The 25,035-nt window shown below is 49.5% G+C and overlaps 1 protein-coding gene across 1 annotated transcript; it reads left to right on the top strand.

Annotated features, from left to right (window-relative positions):
• On the top strand, positions 1-24,795 carry LOC137308516 (mitogen-activated protein kinase 15-like; the record flags this gene model as incomplete). Its single annotated transcript, XM_067977172.1, has 3 exons — positions 1-13; positions 645-750; positions 24,540-24,795. A coding segment is annotated over exon 3 (256 nt), but the record flags the coding sequence as incomplete, so codon positions are not given.
• Between the last annotated feature and the right edge of the window lie 240 nt (positions 24,796-25,035).

Genomic DNA, 25,035 nt, shown 5'->3' with positions numbered 1-25,035 from the left:
CCTATATCAACAGGTATAAACAGGGGCTCAGACACCCCGATATCAACAGGTATAAACAAGGGCTCAGACACCCCGATATCAACAGGTACAAAGAGGGGCTCAGACACCCCTATGTCAACAGGTACAAAGAGGGGCTCAGACACCCCTATGTCAACAGGTACCAAGAGGGGCTCAGGCACCCAGGATACCTGACACAGGGAATAAAGTGAGCGAGGGGCTGAGTTCTGTACTCCTCTGGCTCTGCGTTATGGTTGTCTTGTGCGCTCCCTCTTCTCTAAGTGTCAAAACCCAAAGCCTTTGCACCCTGTCATCTGGAATTAGTTCCCAGATGCCTTGCCTCATCTTCTTCCAAAGCTTTGATCGTTCTTCCTCTCCCTCTCCCTCCCCCATTATTCCCCCGACCCACCTCGGTGACCGAACCCTGTGTCTTCTGAACCATGCTGGTCACTGTATATGGTAATGTCATCGTCTGCTCAAAGCTGATGGTCAGTCAGAGTGTTCCCGGGGGCAGGTGGGGCACAAACCCAACAAAAGTTCCAGCAGGAGGCCAGAGCTCTAGTCCACACTGTAAGTTGGGGTGCAGCCCCTGTGTACAAGGAACATGGCACTCGGAGAACTGAGTGTGCGTGTGTGCTTCATTGCAGGTTCCACAATCCGTCCAAGGAGCCCAGGCTAGATTATGACATCGTCCTTCCTGTAGATGACGACACGCAGCTCTCAGTGGCCGAATATCGCAACAAACTGTACGAGGTGACGTATCGACAGCACCCAGGTCTGTGCTCAAAAATCAGCACTGATCACAGGCCCTTTCCCCACTGTCTGCTCAATAATCAGCACTGATCACAGGCCCTTTCCCCACTGTCTGCTCTATAATCAGCACTGATCACAGGCCCTTTCCCCACTGTCTGCTCAAAAATCAGCACTGATCACAGACCCTTTCCCCACTGTCTGCTCTATAAATCAGCACTGATCACAGGCCCTTTCCCCCCTGTCTGCTCTATAAATCAGCACTGATCACAGGCCCTTTCCCCACTGTCTGCTCTATAAATCAGCACTGATCACAGGCCCTTTCCCCACTGTCTGCTCAAAAATCAGCACTGATCACAGACCCTTTCCCCCTGTCTGCTCGATAAATCAGCACTGATCACAGGCCCTTTCCCCACTGTCTGCTCAAAAATCAGCACTGATCACAGGCCCTTTCCCCACTGTCTGCTCAATAATCAGCACTGATCACAGGCCCTTTCCCCACTGTCTGCTCAAAAATCAGCACTGATCACAGGCCCTTTCCCCACTGTCTGCTCGATAAATCAGCACTGATCACAGACCCTTTCCCCACTGTCTGCTCAAAAATCAGCACTGATCACAGACCCTTTCCCCCCTGTCTGCTCGATAAATCAGCACTGATCACAGGCCCTTTCCCCACTGTCTGCTCAAAAATCAGCACTGATCACAGGCCCTTTCCCCACTGTCTGCTCGATAAATCAGCACTGATCACAGACCCTTTCCCCACTGTCTGCTCAAAAATCAGCACTGATCACAGACCCTTTCCCCACTGTCTGCTCTATAAATCAGCACTGATCACAGGCCCTTTCCCCCCTGTCTGCTCAAAAATCAGCACTGATCGCAGGCCCTTTCCCCCCTGTCTGCTCAATAATCAGCACTGATCACAGGCCCTTTCCCCCCTGTCTGCTCAATAATCAGCACTGATCACAGGCCCTTTCCCCCCTGTCTGCTCAATAATCAGCACTGATCACAGGCCCTTTCCCCACTGTCTGCTCTATAAATCAGCACAGATCACAGGCCCTTTCCCCACTGTCTGCTCTATAAATCAGCACTGATCACAGGCCCTTTCCCCCCTGTCTGCTCTATAAATCAGCACTGATCACAGACCCTTTCCCCCCTGTCTGCTCTATAAATCAGCACTGATCACAGACCCTTTCCCCACTGTCTCCTCTATAAATCAGCACTGATCACAGACCCTTTCCCCACTGTCTGCTCTATAAATCAGCACTGATCACAGACCCTTTCCCCCCTGTCTGCTCTATAAATCAGCACTGATCACAGACCCTTTCCCCACTGTCTGCTCTATCAATCAGCACTGATCACAGACCCTTTCCCCACTGTCTGCTCAATAATCAGCACTGATCACAGGCCCTTTCCCCACTGTCTGCTCAATAATCAGCACTGATCACAGGCCCTTTCCCCACTGTCTGCTCAAAAATCAGCACTGATCACAGGCCCTTTCCCCACTGTCTGCTCTATAAATCAGCACTGATCACAGGCCCTTTCCCCACTGTCTGCTCTATAAATCAGCACTGATCACAGGCCCTTTCCCCACTGACTGCTCTATAAATCAGCACTGATCACAGGCCCTTTCCCCACTGTCTGCTCTATAAATCAGCACTGATCACAGGCCCTTTCCCCACTGTCTGCTCAATAATCAGCACTGATCACAGGCCCTTTCCCCACTGTCTGCTCCATAAATCAGCACTGATCACAGGCCCTTTCCCCACTGTCTGCTCAATAATCAGCACTGATCACAGGCCCTTTCCCCCCTGTCTGCTCTATAAATCAGCACTGATCACAGGCCCTTTCCCCACTGTCTGCTCAATAATCAGCACTGATCACAGGCCCTTTCTCCACTGTCTGCTCAATAATCAGCACTGATCACAGGCCCTTTCCCCCCTGTCTGCTCTATAAATCAGCACTGATCACAGGCCCTTTCCCCCCTGTCTGCTCGATAAATCAGCACTGATCACAGGCCCTTTCCCCCCTGTCTGCTCTATAAATCAGCACTGATCACAGGCCCTTTCCCCACTGTCTGCTCTATAAATCAGCACTGATCACAGGCCCTTTCCCCACTGTCTGCTCAATAATCAGCACTGATCACAGGCCCTTTCCCCACTGTCTGCTCTATAAATCAGCACTGATCACAGGCCCTTTCCCCCCTGTCTGCTCTATAAATCAGCACTGATCACAGACCCTTTCCCCACTGTCTGCTCTATAAATCAGCACTGATCACAGACCCTTTCCCCACTGTCTGCTCTCTAAATCAGCACTGATCACAGGCCCTTTCCCCCCTGTCTGCTCTATAAATCAGCACTGATCACAGGCCCTTTCCCCACTGTCTGCTCTATAAATCAGCACTGATCACAGGCCCTTTCCCCACTGTCTGCTCAATAATCAGCACTGATCACAGGCCCTTTCCCCACTGTCTGCTCAATAATCAGCACTGATCACAGCCCCTTTCCCCACTGTCTGCTCTATAATCAGCACTAATCACAGGCCCTTTCCCCACTGTCTGCTCAAAAATCAGCACTGATCACAGGCCCTTTCCCCACTGTCTGCTCTATAAATCAGCACTGATCACAGGCCCTTTCCCCACTGTCTGCTCTATAAATCAGCACTGATCACAGGCCCTTTCCCCCCTGTCTGCTCTATAATCAGCACTGATCACAGGCCCTTTCCCCACTGTCTGCTCAATAATCAGCACTGATCACAGGCCCTTTCCCCCCTGTCTGCTCTATAATCAGCACTGATCACAGGCCCTTTCCCCACTGTCTGCTCAAAAATCAGCACTGATCACAGGCCCTTTCCCCACTGTCTGCTCTATAAATCAGCACTGATCACAGGCCCTTTCCCCACTGTGCTCAATAATCAGCACTGATCACACCCTTTCCCCCCTGTCTGCTCTATAAATCAGCACTGATCACAGGCCCTTTCCCCCCTGTCTGCTCCATAAATCAGCACTGATCACAGGCCCTTTCCCCCCTGTCTGCTCAATAATCAGCACTGATCACAGGCCCTTTCCCCACTGTCTGCTCTATAATCAGCACTGATCACAGGCCCTTTCCCCACTGTCTGCTCAAAAATCAGCACTGATCACAGGCCCTTTCCCCACTGTCTGCTCAATAATCAGCACTGATCACAGGCCCTTTCCCCACTGTCTGCTCAAAAATCAGCACTGATCACAGGCCCTTTCCCCACTGTCTGCTCTATAAATCAGCACTGATCACAGACCCTTTCTCCACTGTCTGCTCAATAATCAGCACTGATCACAGGCCTTTTCCCCCCTGTCTGCTCGAAAAATCAGCACTGATCACAGGCCCTTTCCCCCCTGTCTGCTCAATAATCAGCACTGATCACAGGCCCTTTCCCCACTGTCTGCTCTATGAATCAGCACTGATCACAGACCCTTTCCCCACTGTCTGCTCAATAATCAGCACTGATCACAGGCCCTTTCCCCCCTGTCTGCTCTATAAATCAGCACTGATCACAGACCCTTTCCCCACTGTCTGCTCTATAAATCAGCACTGATCACAGACCCTTTCCCCACTGTCTGCTCTATAAATCAGCACTGATCACAGGCCCTTTCCCCACTGTCTGCTCAATAATCAGCACTGATCACAGACCCATTCCCCACTGTCTGCTCTATAAATCAGCACTGATCACAGGCCCTTTCCCCACTGTCTGCTCTATAAATCAGCACTGATCACAGGCCCTTTCCCCACTGTCTGCTCAATAATCAGCACTGATCACAGGCCCTTTCCCCACTGTCTGCTCTATAAATCAGCACTGATCACAGGCCCTTTCCCCACTGTCTGCTCAATAATCAGCACTGATCACAGGCCCTTTCCCCACTGTCTGCTCTATAAATCAGCACTGATCACAGACCCTTTCCCCACTGTCTGCTCAATAATCAGCACTGATCACAGGCCCTTTCCCCCCTGTCTGCTCTATAAATCAGCACTGATCACAGGCCCTTTCCCCACTGTCTGCTCTATAAATCAGCACTGATCACAGGCCCTTTCCCCACTGTCTGCTCTATAAATCAGCACTGATCACAGGCCCTTTCCCCACTGTCTGCTCCATAAATCAGCACTGATCACAGACCCTTTCCCCACTGTCTGCTCAATAATCAGCACTGATCACAGACCCTTTCCCCACTGTCTGCTCTATAAATCAGCACTGATCACAGGCCCTTTCCCCCCTGTCTGCACAATAATCAGCACTGATCACAGGCCCTTTCCCCACTGTCTGCTCAAAAATCAGCACTGATCACAGGCCCTTTCCCCACTGTCTGCTCAATAATCAGCACTGATCACAGACCCTTTCCCCACTGTCTGCTCAATAATCAGCACTGATCACAGACCCTTTCCCCACTGTCTGCTCTATAAATCACCACTGATCACAGGCCCTTTCCCCACTGTCTGCTCTATAAATCAGCACTGATCACAGGCCCTTTCCCCACTGTCTGCTCTATAAATCAGCACTGATCACAGACCCTTTCCCCACTGTCTGCTCAATAATCAGCACTGATCACAGACGCATTCCCCACTGTCTGCTCTATAAATCAGCACTGATCACAGGCCCTTTCCCCACTGTCTGCTCGATAAATCAGCACTGATCACAGGCCCTTTCCCCACTGTCTGCACTATAAATCAGCACTGATCACAGGCCCTTTCCCCACTGTCTGCTCTATAAATCAGCACTGATCACAGGCCCTTTCCCCACTGTCTGCTCAATAATCAGCACTGATCACAGGCCCTTTCCCCACTGTCTGCTCTATAAATCAGCACTGATCACAGGCCCTTTCCCCACTGTCTGCTCAATAATCAGCACTGATCACAGGCCCTTTCCCCACTGTCTGCTCAATAATCAGCACTGATCACACACCCTTTCCCCCCTGTCTGCTCAATAATCAGCACTGATCACAGGCCCTTTCCCCACTGTCTGCTCAATGATCAGCACTGATCACAGGCCCTTTCCCCACTGTCTGCTCTATAAATCAGCACTGATCACAGGCCCTTTCCCCCCTGTCTGCTCTATAAATCAGCACTGATCACAGGCCCTTTCCCCACTGTCTGCTCTATAAATCAGCACTGATCACAGGCCCTTTCCCCACTGTCTGCTCTATAAATCAGCACTGATCACAGGCCCTTTCCCCACTGTCTGCTCTATAAATCAGCACTGATCACAGGCCCTTTCCCCACTGTCTGCTCTATAAATCAGCACTGATCACAGACCCTTTCCCCACTGTCTGCTCAATAATCAGCACTGATCACAGGCCCTTTCCCCACTGTCTGCTCAATAATCAGCACTGATCACAGACCCTTTCCCCACTGTCTGCTCAATAATCAGCACTGATCACAGGCCCTTTCCCCACTGTCTGCTCAATAATCAGCACTGATCACAGGCCCTTTCCCCACTGTCTGCTCAATAATCAGCACTGATCACAGGCCCTTTCCCCACTGTCTGCTCAAAAATCAGCACTGATCACAGGCCCTTTCCCCACTGTCTGCTCAAAAATCAGCACTGATCACAGACCCTTTCCCCACTGTCTGCTCTATAAATCAGCACTGATCACAGGCCCTTTCCCCACTGTCTGCTCTATAAATCAGCACTGATCACAGACCCTTTCCCCACTGTCTGCTCAATAATCAGCACTGATCACAGGCCCTTTCCCCACTGTCTGCTCAAAAATCAGCACTGATCACAGGCCCTTTCCCCACTGTCTGCTCAATAATCAGCACTGATCACAGGCCCTTTCCCCCCTGTCTGCTCTATAAATCAGCACTGATCACAGGCCCTTTCCCCACTGTCTGCTCTATAAATCAGCACTGATCACAGACCCTTTCCCCACTGTCTGCTCAATAATCAGCACTGATCACAGACCCATTCCCCACTGTCTGCTCTATAAATCAGCACTGATCACAGGCCCTTTCCCCACTGTCTGCTCTATAAATCAGCACTGATCACAGGCCCTTTCCCCACTGTCTGCTCAATAATCAGCACTGATCACAGGCCCTTTCCCCACTGTCTGCTCAATAATCAGCACTGATCACAGGCCCTTTCCCCCCTGTCTGCTCTATAAATCAGCACTGATCACAGGCCCTTTCCCCACTGTCTGCTCAATAATCAGCACTGATCACAGACCCATTCCCCACTGTCTGCTCTATAAATCAGCACTGATCACAGGCCCTTTCCCCACTGTCTGCTCTATAAATCAGCACTGATCACAGACCCTTTCCCCACTGTCTGCTCTATAAATCAGCACTGATCACAGGCCCTTTCCCCACTGTCTGCTCTCTAAATCAGCACTGATCACAGGCCGTTTCCCCACTGTCTGCTCTATAAATCAGCACTGATCACAGACCCTTTCCCCACTGTCTGCTCAATAATCAGCACTGATCACAGGCCCTTTCCCCACTGTCTGCTCAATAATCAGCACTGATCACAGACCCTTTCCCCACTGTCTGCTCTATAAATCAGCACTGATCACAGGCCCTTTCCCCACTGTCTGCTCAATAATCAGCACTGATCACAGGCCCTTTCCCCCCTGTCTGCTCTCTAAATCAGCACTGATCACAGGCCCTTTCCCCACTGTCTGCTCTATAAATCAGCACTGATCACAGGCCCTTTCCCCACTGTCTGCTCAATAATCAGCACTGATCACAGACCCTTTCCCCACTGTCTGCTCAATAATCAGCACTGATCACAGGCCCTTTCCCCACTGTCTGCTCTATAAATCAGCACTGATCACAGACCCTTTCCCCACTGTCTGCTCTATAAATCAGCACTGATCACAGGCCCTTTCCCCACTGTCTGCTCTATAAATCAGCACTGATCACAGGCCCTTTCCCCACTGTCTGCTCTATAAATCAGCACTGATCACAGGCCCTTTCCCCACTGTCTGCTCTATAAATCAGCACTGATCACAGGCCCTTTCCCCACTGTCTGCTCTATAAATCAGCACTGATCACAGGCCCTTTCCCCACTGTCTGCTCTATAAATCAGCACTGATCACAGGCCCTTTCCCCACTGTCTGCTCTATAAATCAGCACTGATCACAGGCCCTTTCCCCACTGTCTGCTCTATAAATCAGCACTGATCACAGGCCCTTTCCCCACTGTCTGCTCTATAAATCAGCACTGATCACAGGCCCTTTCCCCACTGTCTGCTCTATAAATCAGCACTGATCACAGGCCCTTTCCCCACTGTCTGCTCTATAAATCAGCACTGATCACAGGCCCTTTCCCCACTGTCTGCTCTATAAATCAGCACTGATCACAGGCCCTTTCCCCACTGTCTGCTCTATAAATCAGCACTGATCACAGGCCCTTTCCCCACTGTCTGCTCTATAAATCAGCACTGATCACAGACCCATTCCCCACTGTCTGCTCTATAAATCAGCACTGATCACAGGCCCTTTCCCCACTGTCTACTCTATAAATCAGCACTGATCACAGGCCCTTTCCCCACTGTCTGCTCTATAAATCAGCACTGATCACAGGCCCTTTCCCCCCTGTCTGCTCTATAAATCAGCACTGATCACAGGCCCTTTCCCCCCTGTCTGCTCAATAATCAGCACTGATCACAGGCCCTTTCCCCCCTGTCTGCTCTATAAATCAGCACTGATCACAGGCCCTTTCCCCCCTGTCTGCTCTATAATCAGCACTGATCACAGGCCCTTTCCCCCCTGTCTGCTCAAAAATCAGCACTGATCACAGGCCCTTTCCCCACTGTCTGCTCAATAATCAGCACTGATCACAGGCCCTTTCCCCACTGTCTGCTCTATAATCAGCACTGATCACAGACCCTTTCCCCCCTGTCTGCTCTATAAATCAGCACTGATCACAGGCTCTTTCCCCCCTGTCTGCTCTATAAATCAGCACTGATCACACACCATTTCCCCCCTGTCTGCTCTATAAATCAGCACTGATCACACACCCTTTCCCCACTGTCTGCTCTATAAATCAGCACTGATCACAGGCCCTTTCCCCACTGTCTGCTCTATAAATCAGCACTGATCACAGACCCTTTCCCCACTGTCTGCTCAATAATCAGCACTGATCACAGACCCTTTCCCCACTGTCTGCTCAATAATCAGCACTGATCACAGGCCCTTTCCCCACTGTCTGCTCAATAATCAGCACTGATCACAGGCCCTTTCCCCACTGTCTGCTCAATAATCAGCACTGATCACAGGCCCTTTCCCCCCTGTCTGCTCAATAATCAGCACTGATCACAGGCCCTTTCCCCACTGTCTGCTCAATAATCAGCACTGATCACAGGCCCTTTCCCCCCTGTCTGCTCTATAAATCAGCACTGATCACAGACCCTTTCCCCACTGTCTGCTCTATAAATCAGCACTGATCACAGGCCCTTTCCCGACTGTCTGCTCTATAAATCAGCACTGATCACAGGCCCTTTCCCCCCTGTCTGCTCTATAAATCAGCACTGATCACACACCCTTTCCCCCCTGTCTGCTCTATAAATCAGCACTGATCACAGGCCCTTTCCCCCCTGTCTGCTCTATAAATCAGCACTGATCACAGGCCCTTTCCCGACTGTCTGCTCTATAAATCAGCACTGATCACAGGCCCTTTCCCCCCTGTCTGCTCTATAAATCAGCACTGATCACAGACCCTTTCCCCCCTGTCCGCTCTATAAATCAGCACTGATCACAGGCCCTTTCCCCACTGTCTGCTCTATAAATCAGCACTGATCACAGGCCCTTTCCCCACTGTCTGCTCTATAAATCAGCACTGATCACAGGCCCTTTCCCCACTGTCTGCTCTCTAAATCAGCACTGATCACAGGCCCTTTCCCCACTGTCTGCTCAATAATCAGCACTGATCACAGACCCTTTCCCCACTGTCTGCTCAATAATCAGCACTGATCACAGGCCCTTTCCCCACTGTCTGCTCAATAATCAGCACTGATCACAGGCCCTTTCCCCCCTGTCTGCTCTATAAATCAGCACTGATCACAGACCCTTTCCCCACTGTCTGCTCTATAAATCAGCACTGATCACAGGCCCTTTCCCCACTGTCTGCTCTATAATCAGCACTGATCACAGGCCCTTTCCCCCCTGTCTGCTCTATAAATCAGCACTGATCACAGGCCCTTTCCCCACTGTCTGCTCCATAAATCAGCACTGATCACAGGCCCTTTCCCCACTGTCTGCTCAATAATCAGCACTGATCACAGGCCCTTTCCCCACTGTCTGCTCTATAAATCAGCACTGATCACAGACCCTTTCCCCACTGTCTGCTCTATAAATCAGCACTGATCACAGGCCCTTTCCCCCCTGTCTGCTCAATAATCAGCACTGATCACAGGCCCTTTCCCCACTGTCTGCTCTATAAATCAGCACTGATCACAGACCCTTTCCCCACTGTCTGCTCAATAATCAGCACTGATCACAGGCCCTTTCCCCACTGTCTGCTCTATAAATCAGCACTGATCACAGGCCCTTTCCCCACTGTCTGCTCAATAATCAGCACTGATCACAGGCCCTTTCCCCACTGTCTGCTCTATAAATCAGCACTGATCACAGGCCCTTTCCCCACTGTCTGCTCAATAATCAGCACTGATCACAGGCCCTTTCCCCACTGTCTGCTCTATAAATCAGCACTGATCACAGGCCCTTTCCCCACTGTCTGCTCAAAAATCAGCACTGATCACAGGCCCTTTCCCCACTGTCTGCTCGATAAATCAGCACTGATCACAGACCCTTTCCCCACTGTCTGCTCAAAAATCAGCACTGATCACAGACCCTTTCCCCACTGTCTGCTCTATAAATCAGCACTGATCACAGGCCCTTTCCCCCCTGTCTGCTCAAAAATCAGCACTGATCGCAGGCCCTTTCCCCCCTGTCTGCTCAATAATCAGCACTGATCACAGGCCCTTTCCCCCCTGTCTGCTCAATAATCAGCACTGATCACAGGCCCTTTCCCCCCTGTCTGCTCAATAATCAGCACTGATCACAGGCCCTTTCCCCACTGTCTGCTCTATAAATCAGCACAGATCACAGGCCCTTTCCCCACTGTCTGCTCTATAAATCAGCACTGATCACAGGCCCTTTCCCCCCTGTCTGCTCTATAAATCAGCACTGATCACAGACCCTTTCCCCCCTGTCTGCTCTATAAATCAGCACTGATCACAGACCCTTTCCCCACTGTCTCCTCTATAAATCAGCACTGATCACAGACCCTTTCCCCACTGTCTGCTCTATAAATCAGCACTGATCACAGACCCTTTCCCCCCTGTCTGCTCTATAAATCAGCACTGATCACAGACCCTTTCCCCACTGTCTGCTCTATCAATCAGCACTGATCACAGACCCTTTCCCCACTGTCTGCTCAATAATCAGCACTGATCACAGGCCCTTTCCCCACTGTCTGCTCAATAATCAGCACTGATCACAGGCCCTTTCCCCACTGTCTGCTCAAAAATCAGCACTGATCACAGGCCCTTTCCCCACTGTCTGCTCTATAAATCAGCACTGATCACAGGCCCTTTCCCCACTGTCTGCTCTATAAATCAGCACTGATCACAGGCCCTTTCCCCACTGACTGCTCTATAAATCAGCACTGATCACAGGCCCTTTCCCCACTGTCTGCTCTATAAATCAGCACTGATCACAGGCCCTTTCCCCACTGTCTGCTCAATAATCAGCACTGATCACAGGCCCTTTCCCCACTGTCTGCTCCATAAATCAGCACTGATCACAGGCCCTTTCCCCACTGTCTGCTCAATAATCAGCACTGATCACAGGCCCTTTCCCCCCTGTCTGCTCTATAAATCAGCACTGATCACAGGCCCTTTCCCCACTGTCTGCTCAATAATCAGCACTGATCACAGGCCCTTTCTCCACTGTCTGCTCAATAATCAGCACTGATCACAGGCCCTTTCCCCCCTGTCTGCTCTATAAATCAGCACTGATCACAGGCCCTTTCCCCCCTGTCTGCTCGATAAATCAGCACTGATCACAGGCCCTTTCCCCCCTGTCTGCTCTATAAATCAGCACTGATCACAGGCCCTTTCCCCACTGTCTGCTCTATAAATCAGCACTGATCACAGGCCCTTTCCCCACTGTCTGCTCAATAATCAGCACTGATCACAGGCCCTTTCCCCACTGTCTGCTCTATAAATCAGCACTGATCACAGGCCCTTTCCCCCCTGTCTGCTCTATAAATCAGCACTGATCACAGACCCTTTCCCCACTGTCTGCTCTATAAATCAGCACTGATCACAGACCCTTTCCCCACTGTCTGCTCTCTAAATCAGCACTGATCACAGGCCCTTTCCCCCCTGTCTGCTCTATAAATCAGCACTGATCACAGGCCCTTTCCCCACTGTCTGCTCTATAAATCAGCACTGATCACAGGCCCTTTCCCCACTGTCTGCTCAATAATCAGCACTGATCACAGGCCCTTTCCCCACTGTCTGCTCAATAATCAGCACTGATCACAGCCCCTTTCCCCACTGTCTGCTCTATAATCAGCACTAATCACAGGCCCTTTCCCCACTGTCTGCTCAAAAATCAGCACTGATCACAGGCCCTTTCCCCACTGTCTGCTCTATAAATCAGCACTGATCACAGGCCCTTTCCCCACTGTCTGCTCTATAAATCAGCACTGATCACAGGCCCTTTCCCCCCTGTCTGCTCTATAATCAGCACTGATCACAGGCCCTTTCCCCACTGTCTGCTCAATAATCAGCACTGATCACAGGCCCTTTCCCCCCTGTCTGCTCTATAATCAGCACTGATCACAGGCCCTTTCCCCACTGTCTGCTCAAAAATCAGCACTGATCACAGGCCCTTTCCCCACTGTCTGCTCTATAAATCAGCACTGATCACAGGCCCTTTCCCCACTGTGCTCAATAATCAGCACTGATCACACCCTTTCCCCCCTGTCTGCTCTATAAATCAGCACTGATCACAGGCCCTTTCCCCCCTGTCTGCTCCATAAATCAGCACTGATCACAGGCCCTTTCCCCCCTGTCTGCTCAATAATCAGCACTGATCACAGGCCCTTTCCCCACTGTCTGCTCTATAATCAGCACTGATCACAGGCCCTTTCCCCACTGTCTGCTCAAAAATCAGCACTGATCACAGGCCCTTTCCCCACTGTCTGCTCAATAATCAGCACTGATCACAGGCCCTTTCCCCACTGTCTGCTCAAAAATCAGCACTGATCACAGGCCCTTTCCCCACTGTCTGCTCTATAAATCAGCACTGATCACAGACCCTTTCCCCACTGTCTGCTCAATAATCAGCACTGATCACAGGCCTTTTCCCCCCTGTCTGCTCGAAAAATCAGCACTGATCACAGGCCCTTTCCCCCCTGTCTGCTCAATAATCAGCACTGATCACAGGCCCTTTCCCCACTGTCTGCTCTATGAATCAGCACTGATCACAGACCCTTTCCCCACTGTCTGCTCAATAATCAGCACTGATCACAGGCCCTTTCCCCCCCTGTCTGCTCTATAAATCAGCACTGATCACAGACCCTTTCCCCACTGTCTGCTCTATAAATCAGCACTGATCACAGACCCTTTCCCCACTGTCTGCTCTATAAATCAGCACTGATCACAGGCCCTTTCCCCACTGTCTGCTCAATAATCAGCACTGATCACAGACCCATTCCCCACTGTCTGCTCTATAAATCAGCACTGATCACAGGCCCTTTCCCCACTGTCTGCTCTATAAATCAGCACTGATCACAGGCCCTTTCCCCACTGTCTGCTCAATAATCAGCACTGATCACAGGCCCTTTCCCCACTGTCTGCTCTATAAATCAGCACTGATCACAGGCCCTTTCCCCACTGTCTGCTCAATAATCAGCACTGATCACAGGCCCTTTCCCCACTGTCTGCTCTATAAATCAGCACTGATCACAGACCCTTTCCCCACTGTCTGCTCAATAATCAGCACTGATCACAGGCCCTTTCCCCCCTGTCTGCTCTATAAATCAGCACTGATCACAGGCCCTTTCCCCACTGTCTGCTCTATAAATCAGCACTGATCACAGGCCCTTTCCCCACTGTCTGCTCTATAAATCAGCACTGATCACAGGCCCTTTCCCCACTGTCTGCTCCATAAATCAGCACTGATCACAGACCCTTTCCCCACTGTCTGCTCAATAATCAGCACTGATCACAGACCCTTTCCCCACTGTCTGCTCTATAAATCAGCACTGATCACAGGCCCTTTCCCCCCTGTCTGCACAATAATCAGCACTGATCACAGGCCCTTTCCCCACTGTCTGCTCAAAAATCAGCACTGATCACAGGCCCTTTCCCCACTGTCTGCTCAATAATCAGCACTGATCACAGACCCTTTCCCCACTGTCTGCTCAATAATCAGCACTGATCACAGACCCTTTCCCCACTGTCTGCTCTACAAATCACCACTGATCACAGGCCCTTTCCCCACTGTCTGCTCTATAAATCAGCACTGATCACAGGCCCTTTCCCCACTGTCTGCTCTATAAATCAGCACTGATCACAGACCCTTTCCCCACTGTCTGCTCAATAATCAGCACTGATCACAGACGCATTCCCCACTGTCTGCTCTATAAATCAGCACTGATCACAGGCCCTTTCCCCACTGTCTGCTCGATAAATCAGCACTGATCACAGGCCCTTTCCCCACTGTCTGCACTATAAATCAGCACTGATCACAGGCCCTTTCCCCACTGTCTGCTCTATAAATCAGCACTGATCACAGGCCCTTTCCCCACTGTCTGCTCAATAATCAGCACTGATCACAGGCCCTTTCCCCACTGTCTGCTCTATAAATCAGCACTGATCACAGGCCCTTTCCCCACTGTCTGCTCAATAATCAGCACTGATCACAGGCCCTTTCCCCACTGTCTGCTCAATAATCAGCACTGATCACACACCCTTTCCCCCCTGTCTGCTCAATAATCAGCACTGATCACAGGCCCTTTCCCCACTGTCTGCTCAATGATCAGCACTGATCACAGGCCCTTTCCCCACTGTCTGCTCTATAAATCAGCACTGATCACAGGCCCTTTCCCCCCTGTCTGCTCTATAAATCAGCACTGATCACAGGCCCTTTCCCCACTGTCTGCTCTATAAATCAGCACTGATCACAGGCCCTTTCCCCACTGTCTGCTCTATAAATCAGCACTGATCACAGGCCCTTTCCCCACTGTCTGCTCTATAAATCAGCACTGATCACAGGCCCTTTCCCCACTGTCTGCTCTATAAATCAGCACTGATCACAGACCCTTTCCCCACTGTCTGCTCAATAATCAGCACTGATCACAGGCCCTTTCCCCACTGTCTGCTCAATAATCAGCACTGATCACAGACCCTTTCCCCACTGTCTGCTCAATAATCAGCACTGATCACAGGCCCTTTCCCCACTGTCTGCTCAATAATCAGCACTGATCACAGGCCCTTTCCCCACTGTCTGCTCAATAATCAGCACTGATCACAGGCCCTTTCCCCACTGTCTGCTCAAAAATCAGCACTGATCACAGGCCCTTTCCCCACTGTCTGCTCAAAAATCAGCACTGATCACAGACCCTTTCCCCACTGTCTGCTCTATAAATCAGCACTGATCACAGACCCTTTCCCCACTGTCTGCTCAATAATCAGCACTGATCACAGGCCCTTTCCCCACTGTCTGCTCAAAAATCAGCACTGATCACAGGCCCTTTCCCCACTGTCTGCTCAATAATCAGCACTGATCACAGGCCCTTTCCCCCCTGTCTGCTCTATAAATCAGCACTGATCACAGGCCCTTTCCCCACTGTCTGCTCTATAAATCAGCACTGATCACAGACCCTTTCCCCACTGTCTGCTCAATAATCAGCACTGATCACAGACCCATTCCCCACTGTCTGCTCTATAAATCAGCACTGATCACAGGCCCTTTCCCCACTGTCTGCTCTATAAATCAGCACTGATCACAGGCCCTTTCCCCACTGTCTGCTCAATAATCAGCACTGATCACAGGCCCTTTCCCCACTGTCTGCTCAATAATCAGCACTGATCACAGGCCCTTTCCCCCCTGTCTGCTCTATAAATCAGCACTGATCACAGGCCCTTTCCCCACTGTCTGCTCAATAATCAGCACTGATCACAGACCCATTCCCCACTGTCTGCTCTATAAATCAGCACTGATCACAGGCCCTTTCCCCACTGTCTGCTCTATAAATCAGCACTGATCACAGACCCTTTCCCCACTGTCTGCTCTATAAATCAGCACTGATCACAGGCCCTTTCCCCACTGTCTGCTCTCTAAATCAGCACTGATCACAGGCCGTTTCCCCACTGTCTGCTCTATAAATCAGCACTGATCACAGACCCTTTCCCCACTGTCTGCTCAATAATCAGCACTGATCACAGGCCCTTTCCCCACTGTCTGCTCAATAATCAGCACTGATCACAGACCCTTTCCCCACTGTCTGCTCTATAAATCAGCACTGATCACAGGCCCTTTCCCCACTGTCTGCTCAATAATCAGCACTGATCACAGGCCCTTTCCCCCCTGTCTGCTCTCTAAATCAGCACTGATCACAGGCCCTTTCCCCACTGTCTGCTCTATAAATCAGCACTGATCACAGGCCCTTTCCCCACTGTCTGCTCAATAATCAGCACTGATCACAGACCCTTTCCCCACTGTCTGCTCAATAATCAGCACTGATCACAGGCCCTTTCCCCACTGTCTGCTCTATAAATCAGCACTGATCACAGACCCTTTCCCCACTGTCTGCTCTATAAATCAGCACTGATCACAGGCCCTTTCCCCACTGTCTGCTCTATAAATCAGCACTGATCACAGGCCCTTTCCCCACTGTCTGCTCTATAAATCAGCACTGATCACAGGCCCTTTCCCCACTGTCTGCTCTATAAATCAGCACTGATCACAGGCCCTTTCCCCACTGTCTGCTCTATAAATCAGCACTGATCACAGGCCCTTTCCCCACTGTCTGCTCTATAAATCAGCACTGATCACAGGCCCTTTCCCCACTGTCTGCTCTATAAATCAGCACTGATCACAGGCCCTTTCCCCACTGTCTGCTCTATAAATCAGCACTGATCACAGGCCCTTTCCCCACTGTCTGCTCTATAAATCAGCACTGATCACAGGCCCTTTCCCCACTGTCTGCTCTATAAATCAGCACTGATCACAGGCCCTTTCCCCACTGTCTGCTCTATAAATCAGCACTGATCACAGGCCCTTTCCCCACTGTCTGCTCTATAAATCAGCACTGATCACAGGCCCTTTCCCCACTGTCTGCTCTATAAATCAGCACTGATCACAGGCCCTTTCCCCACTGTCTGCTCTATAAATCAGCACTGATCACAGACCCATTCCCCACTGTCTGCTCTATAAATCAGCACTGATCACAGGCCCTTTCCCCACTGTCTACTCTATAAATCAGCACTGATCACAGGCCCTTTCCCCACTGTCTGCTCTATAAATCAGCACTGATCACAGGCCCTTTCCCCCCTGTCTGCTCTATAAATCAGCACTGATCACAGGCCCTTTCCCCCCTGTCTGCTCAATAATCAGCACTGATCACAGGCCCTTTCCCCCCTGTCTGCTCTATAAATCAGCACTGATCACAGGCCCTTTCCCCCCTGTCTGCTCTATAATCAGCACTGATCACAGGCCCTTTCCCCCCTGTCTGCTCAAAAATCAGCACTGATCACAGGCCCTTTCCCCACTGTCTGCTCAATAATCAGCACTGATCACAGGCCCTTTCCCCACTGTCTGCTCTATAATCAGCACTGATCACAGACCCTTTCCCCCCTGTCTGCTCTATAAATCAGCACTGATCACAGGCTCTTTCCCCCCTGTCTGCTCTATAAATCAGCACTGATCACACACCATTTCCCCCCTGTCTGCTCTATAAATCAGCACTGATCACACACCCTTTCCCCACTGTCTGCTCTATAAATCAGCACTGATCACAGGCCCTTTCCCCACTGTCTGCTCTATAAATCAGCACTGATCACAGACCCTTTCCCCACTGTCTGCTCAATAATCAGCACTGATCACAGACCCTTTCCCCACTGTCTGCTCAATAATCAGCACTGATCACAGGCCCTTTCCCCACTGTCTGCTCAATAATCAGCACTGATCACAGGCCCTTTCCCCACTGTCTGCTCAATAATCAGCACTGATCACAGGCCCTTTCCCCCCTGTCTGCTCAATAATCAGCACTGATCACAGGCCCTTTCCCCACTGTCTGCTCAATAATCAGCACTGATCACAGGCCCTTTCCCCCCTGTCTGCTCTATAAATCAGCACTGATCACAGACCCTTTCCCCACTGTCTGCTCTATAAATCAGCACTGATCACAGGCCCTTTCCCGACTGTCTGCTCTATAAATCAGCACTGATCACAGGCCCTTTCCCCCCTGTCTGCTCTATAAATCAGCACTGATCACACACCCTTTCCCCCCTGTCTGCTCTATAAATCAGCACTGATCACAGGCCCTTTCCCCCCTGTCTGCTCTATAAATCAGCACTGATCACAGGCCCTTTCCCGACTGTCTGCTCTATAAATCAGCACTGATCACAGGCCCTTTCCCCCCTGTCTGCTCTATAAATCAGCACTGATCACAGACCCTTTCCCCCCTGTCCGCTCTATAAATCAGCACTGATCACAGGCCCTTTCCCCACTGTCTGCTCTATAAATCAGCACTGATCACAGGCCCTTTCCCCACTGTCTGCTCTATAAATCAGCACTGATCACAGGCCCTTTCCCCACTGTCTGCTCTCTAAATCAGCACTGATCACAGGCCCTTTCCCCACTGTCTGCTCAATAATCAGCACTGATCACAGACCCTTTCCCCACTGTCTGCTCAATAATCAGCACTGATCACAGGCCCTTTCCCCACTGTCTGCTCAATAATCAGCACTGATCACAGGCCCTTTCCCCCCTGTCTGCTCTATAAATCAGCACTGATCACAGACCCTTTCCCCACTGTCTGCTCTATAAATCAGCACTGATCACAGGCCCTTTCCCCACTGTCTGCTCTATAATCAGCACTGATCACAGGCCCTTTCCCCCCTGTCTGCTCTATAAATCAGCACTGATCACAGGCCCTTTCCCCACTGTCTGCTCCATAAATCAGCACTGATCACAGGCCCTTTCCCCACTGTCTGCTCAATAATCAGCACTGATCACAGGCCCTTTCCCCACTGTCTGCTCTATAAATCAGCACTGATCACAGACCCTTTCCCCACTGTCTGCTCTATAAATCAGCACTGATCACAGGCCCTTTCCCCCCTGTCTGCTCAATAATCAGCACTGATCACAGGCCCTTTCCCCACTGTCTGCTCTATAAATCAGCACTGATCACAGACCCTTTCCCCACTGTCTGCTCAATAATCAGCACTGATCACAGGCCCTTTCCCCACTGTCTGCTCTATAAATCAGCACTGATCACAGGCCCTTTCCCCACTGTCTGCTCAATAATCAGCACTGATCACAGGCCCTTTCCCCACTGTCTGCTCTATAAATCAGCACTGATCACAGGCCCTTTCCCCACTGTCTGCTCAATAATCAGCACTGATCACAGGCCCTTTCCCCACTGTCTGCTCTATAAATCAGCACTGATCACAGGCCCTTTCCCCACTGTCTGCTCTATAAATCAGCACTGATCACAGGCCCTTTCCCCACTGTCTGCTCTATAAATCAGCACTGATCACAGGCCCTTTCCCCACTGTCTGCTCTATAAATCAGCACTGATCACAGGCCCTTTCCCCACTGTCTGCTCTATAAATCAGCACTGATCACAGGCCCTTTCCCCACTGTCTGCTCTATAAATCAGCACTGATCACAGGCCCTTTCCCCACTGTCTGCTCTATAAATCAGCACTGATCACAGACCCTTTCCCCACTGTCTGCTCAATAATCAGCACTGATCACAGGCCCTTTCCCCACTGTCTGCTCTATAAATCAGCACTGATCACAGACCCTTTCCCCACTGTCTGCTCAATAATCAGCACTGATCACAGACCCATTCCCCACTGTCTGCTCTATAAATCAGCACTGATCACAGGCCCTTTCCCCACTGTCTGCTCTATAAATCAGCACTGATCACAGGCCCTTTCCCCACTGTCTGCTCTATAAATCAGCACTGATCACAGGCCCTTTCCCCCCTGTCTGCTCTATAAATCAGCACTGATCACAGGCCCTTTCCCCCCTGTCTGCTCAATAATCAGCACTGATCACAGGCCCTTTCCCCCCTGTCTGCTCTATAAATCAGCACTGATCACAGGCCCTTTCCCCCCTGTCTGCTCAATAATCAGCACTGATCACAGGCCCTTTCCCCCCTGTCTGCTCAATAATCAGCACTGATCACAGGCCCTTTCCCCCCTGTCTGCTCAAAAATCAGCACTGATCACAGGCCCTTTCCCCACTGTCTGCTCAATAATCAGCACTGATCACAGGCCCTTTCCCCACTGTCTGCTCTATAATCAGCACTGATCACAGACCCTTTCCCCCCTGTCTGCTCTATAATTCAGCACTGATCACAGGCTCTTTCCCCCCTGTCTGCTCTATAAATCAGCACTGATCACACACCCTTTCCCCCCTGTCTGCTCTATAAATCAGCACTGATCACACACCCTTTCCCCCCTGTCTGCTCTATAAATCAGCACTGATCACAGGCCCTTTCCCCCCTGTCTGCTCTATAAATCAGCACTGATCACAGGCCCTTTCCCCACTGTCTGCTCTATAAATCAGCACTGATCACAGGCCCTTTCCCCCCTGTCTGCTCTATAAATCAGCACTGATCACACACCCTTTCCCCCCTGTCTGCTCTATAAATCAGCACTGATCACAGGCCCTTTCCCCCCTGTCTGCTCTATAAATCAGCACTGATCACAGGCCCTTTCCCGACTGTCTGCTCTATAAATCAGCACTGATCACAGGCTCTTTCCCCCCTGTCTGCTCTATAAATCAGCACTGATCACAGGCCCTTTCCCCCCTGTCTGCTCTATAAATCAGCACTGATCACAGACCCTTTCCCCCCTGTCCGCTCTATAAATCAGCACTGATCACAGGCCCTTTCCCCACTGTCTGCTCTATAAATCAGCACTGATCACAGGCCCTTTCCCCACTGTCTGCTCTATAAATCAGCACTGATCACAGGCCCTTTCCCCACTGTCTGCTCTATAAATCAGCACTGATCACAGGCCCTTTCCCCACTGTCTGCTCTATAAATCCCCGTGGATTGGAAGGTAGCAATTGTAACCCCATTATTCAAGAAAGGAGGGAGGGAGAAAACAGTGAACTGCAGGCCAGTTAGCCTGACATCAGTCGTCGGGAAAATGCTGCAATCCATTATTGAGGAAATGGCAACAGGGCACTTAGAAAATCATAATATGATTAGGCAGAGTCAACATGGGTTTATGAAAGGGAAATCGTGTTTGACAAATCTATTCGTTTTTTGAGGATGTAACTGGCAGGGTAGATAAAGGGGAACCAGTGGATGTCGTATATCTGGATTTTCAAAAGGCATTCGATAAGGTGCCACATAAAAGGTTGTTACACAAGGTAAGGGCTCATGGGATTGGGGGTAATATATTAGCATGGATAGAGGATTGGTTTATGGACAGAAAACAGAGAGTAGGGATAAACGGGTCATTCTCAGGTTGTCAGGCTGTAACTAGTGGGGTGCCTCAAGGATCAGTGCTTGGGCCTCAGCTATTTACAATCTATATTAATGACTTAGATGAAGGGACCGAGTGTAATGTATCCAAGTTTGCTGACGATACAAAGCTCGGTGGGAAAGTAAGCTGTGAGGAGGACACAAAGAGTCTGCAAAGGGATATAGGCAGGTTAAGTGAGTGGGCAAGAAGGTGGCAGATGGAGTATAATGTGGGGAAATGTGAGGTTATTCACTTTGGTAGGAAGATTAGAAAAACAGAATATTTTTTAAATGGTGAGAAACTAAGAAATGTTGATGTTCAGAGGGATTTGGGAGTCCTTTTACACGAATCACAGAAAGTTAACATACAGATACAGCAAGGAATTAGAAACATAGAAAATAGAAGCAAGAGGAGGCCATTCGGCCCTTTGGGCCTGCTCCGCCATTCAAAATGATCATGGCTGATTGTCTAACTCAGAACCCTGTTCCCGCTTTTTCCCCATAGCATTAAGAAATATATCTATCTCCTTCTTGAATACATCTAATGACTTGGCCTCCACTGCCTTCTGTGACAGAGAATTCCATCCTCTGAGTGAAGAAATTTCTCCTCATCTCGGTTTTAAATTGTAAACAATTTTACAACACCAAGTTATAGTCCAGCAATTTTATTTTAAATTCACAAGCTTTCGGAGGCTTCATCCTTCGTCAGGTGAACGATGTGAAATTTCACATCGTTCACCTGAGGAAGGAGGAAGCCTCCGAAAGCTTGTGAATTTAAAATAAAATTGCTGGACTATAACTTGGTGTTGTAAAATTGTTTACAATTGTCAACCCCAGTCCATCACCGGCATCTCCACATCGGTTCTAAATGGCATACCCCGTATCCTGAGACTGTGACCCCTGGTTCTGGACTCCCCAGCCATCGGGAACATCCTCCCTGCATCTAGTCTGTCTAGTCCCGTTAGAATCTTATGTTTCGATGAGCTTACCTCTCATTCTTCTAAACTCTAGTGAATATAGGCCTAGTCGACCCAATCTCTCCTCATACGTCAGTCCTGCCATCCCAGGAATCAGTCTGGTAAACCTTTGTTCCACTCCCGCCATGGCAAGGACATCCTTCCTCAGATAAGGAGACCAAAACTGTACACAATACTCCAGATGGGGTCTCACCAAGGCCATGTATAACTGCAGTAAGACATCCCTGCTCCTGTACTCAAATCCTCTTGCAATGAAAGCCAACATACCATTTGCCTTCCTAACTGCTTGCTGCACCTGAATGCTCGCTTTCAGCGACTGGTGTATAAGGACACCCAGGTCTCGTTGCACCTCCCCTTTTCCCAATCTATCACCATTCAGATAATCTGCCTTTCTGTTTTTACAACCAAAGTGGATAACCTCACATTTATCCACATTATACTGCATCTGTCATGTTCTTGCCCACTCACCCAACTTGTCTAAATCACATTGGAGCCTCTTTGCATCCCCCTCACAGCTCACATTCCACCCCAGCTTTGTGTCGTCAATGCCAGTATATTCCCCCCCAATCCCATGTTTTGCACACTGACCTCTTGTGTGGGACCTTATCAAAAGCCTTCTGAAAATCCAAATACACCACATCCACTGGTTCTCTCCTATCTATTCTACTCGTTACATCCTCAAAAAACTCCAGTAGATTTGTTAAGCATGATTTCCCTTTCATAAACCCATGCTGACTTTGTCCAATCCCATTAATGCCTTCCAAGTGTTCTGTTTTCACATCTTTTATAATAGACTCTAGCATTTTCCCCACTACTGATGTTTGGCTAATTCCCTGTTTTTTCTCTCCCTTTTTTAAATAGTGGGGTTACATTTGCCACACTCCAATCTGTAGGAACTGTTTCAGAGTCTATAGAATTTTGGAAGATGATCACCAATGCATCCACTATTTCAAGGGCCACTTCCTTTGGTACCCTGGGATGTAGATTATCATTCCCTGGGGATTTGTCAGCCTTTAGCCCCATTAATTTCCCTGGCACTATTTTTTTTACTAATACTGGTTTTCTTCCGTTCCTCCCTCTCACTCGACCCTTGGTTCCCTAACATTTCTGGGAGGTTATTTGTGTCCTCCTTTGTGAAGACAGAACCAAAGTATGTGTTTAATTGTTCTGCCATTTCTTTGTTCCCCATTATAATTTCCCCCATTTCTGACTGTAAGGGACCTACATTTGTCTTCACTAATCTTTTTCTTTTGAAATATTTATAGAAGCTTTTACAGTCAGTTTTTATGTTCCCTGCTAGTTTACTCTCATACTCTATTTTCCCCTCTTAATCAATCTCTTTGTCCTCCTTTGCTGAATTCTGAACTGCTCCCAATCCTCAGGTTGCTCCTTTTTCTGGCAATTTTGTATGTCTCCACCTTGGATCTAATACTATCCCTAATTTCTTTTGTAAGCCACGGTTGAGAAAAGAAATTAGGAAGGCAAATGGTATGTTGATCTTTATTGCAAAGGGGTTGGAGTACAAGAGTAAGGAAGTCTTACCACAATTGTCCAGGGCTCTGGTGAGACCTCACCTGGAGTACTGTGTACAGTTTTGGTCTCCTTATCTAAGGAAGGATATACTCGCCTTAGAGGCGGTGCAACGAAGGTTCACTAGATTGATTCCTGGAATGAGACGGTTGTCCTATGAGGAGAGATTGAGTAGAATGGGCCGATACTCTCTGGAGTTTAGAAGAATGAGAGGTGATCTCATTGAAACATGTAAGATTCTGAGAGGGCTTGACAGGATAGATGCTGAGAGATTGTTTCCCCTGGCTGGAGAGTCTAGAACTAGAGACTCAGGATAAGGGGTCGGCCATTTAAGACAAGATGAGGAAAAATTTCTTCACTCAGAGGGTTGTGAATCTTTGGAATTCTCTACTCGAGGGCTGTGGATGCTGAGTCATTGAATATATTTAAGGCTGAGATGGAGAGATTTTAGACTCTAGGGGAATCAAGGGATATGTGGATCTGGGGGGGAAAATGGAGTTAAGATTGGGACAGGGAGTGTATTGTAGTGGGGAAGGGGGCAGGGAGAGTATTGTCGTGATGATCATGATTAGATTTTTTTGCGCTTTATTTTTCAGATGATTCTGGAGCGGAAGATGAATGTACGAGTCCAGAGACGCTTGGTGCTGAAGGTTCCGGACCCTGTGAAACCCTCGTTAGAACCTGAGCTGAACGGATTGACACCGGCCGGTCCTGATCCCCCGAATGCACCGGTCACAGTGAGACCCACTCAGCCTGTTCCACACGGGGAGAGAGTGCTCAGCAGTCCCACTGTGAATATCACCTCGCAAAACCCAATAACACACGACAGTTTATCATACGCAGCCTCTCAAAGTGAGTAGGCTGCAGGGTGACCAAGGCTGGGAGCTGAATATCCAAGGATGTTCGATATTTAGGAAGGACAGGCAAAAAGGAAAAGGAGGTGGGGTGGAGTTGTTAGTAAAGGATGAAATCAGAGCAATAGTGAGAAAGGATATTGGCTCAGAAAATCAAGATGTAGAATCAGTCTGGGTGGAGTTAAGAAGCACCAAGGGACAGAAAACACTGGTGGGAGTTGTCTATAGGCCTCCAAAC

The sequence above is a fragment of the Heptranchias perlo genome, unplaced genomic scaffold (genome assembly GCF_035084215.1).
Source record: "Heptranchias perlo isolate sHepPer1 unplaced genomic scaffold, sHepPer1.hap1 HAP1_SCAFFOLD_1324, whole genome shotgun sequence".
NCBI lineage: Eukaryota > Metazoa > Chordata > Chondrichthyes > Hexanchiformes > Hexanchidae > Heptranchias > Heptranchias perlo.
Note: the sequence above shows the minus strand (reverse complement) of the source record. Positions and strands in the feature narration are given on the sequence as shown.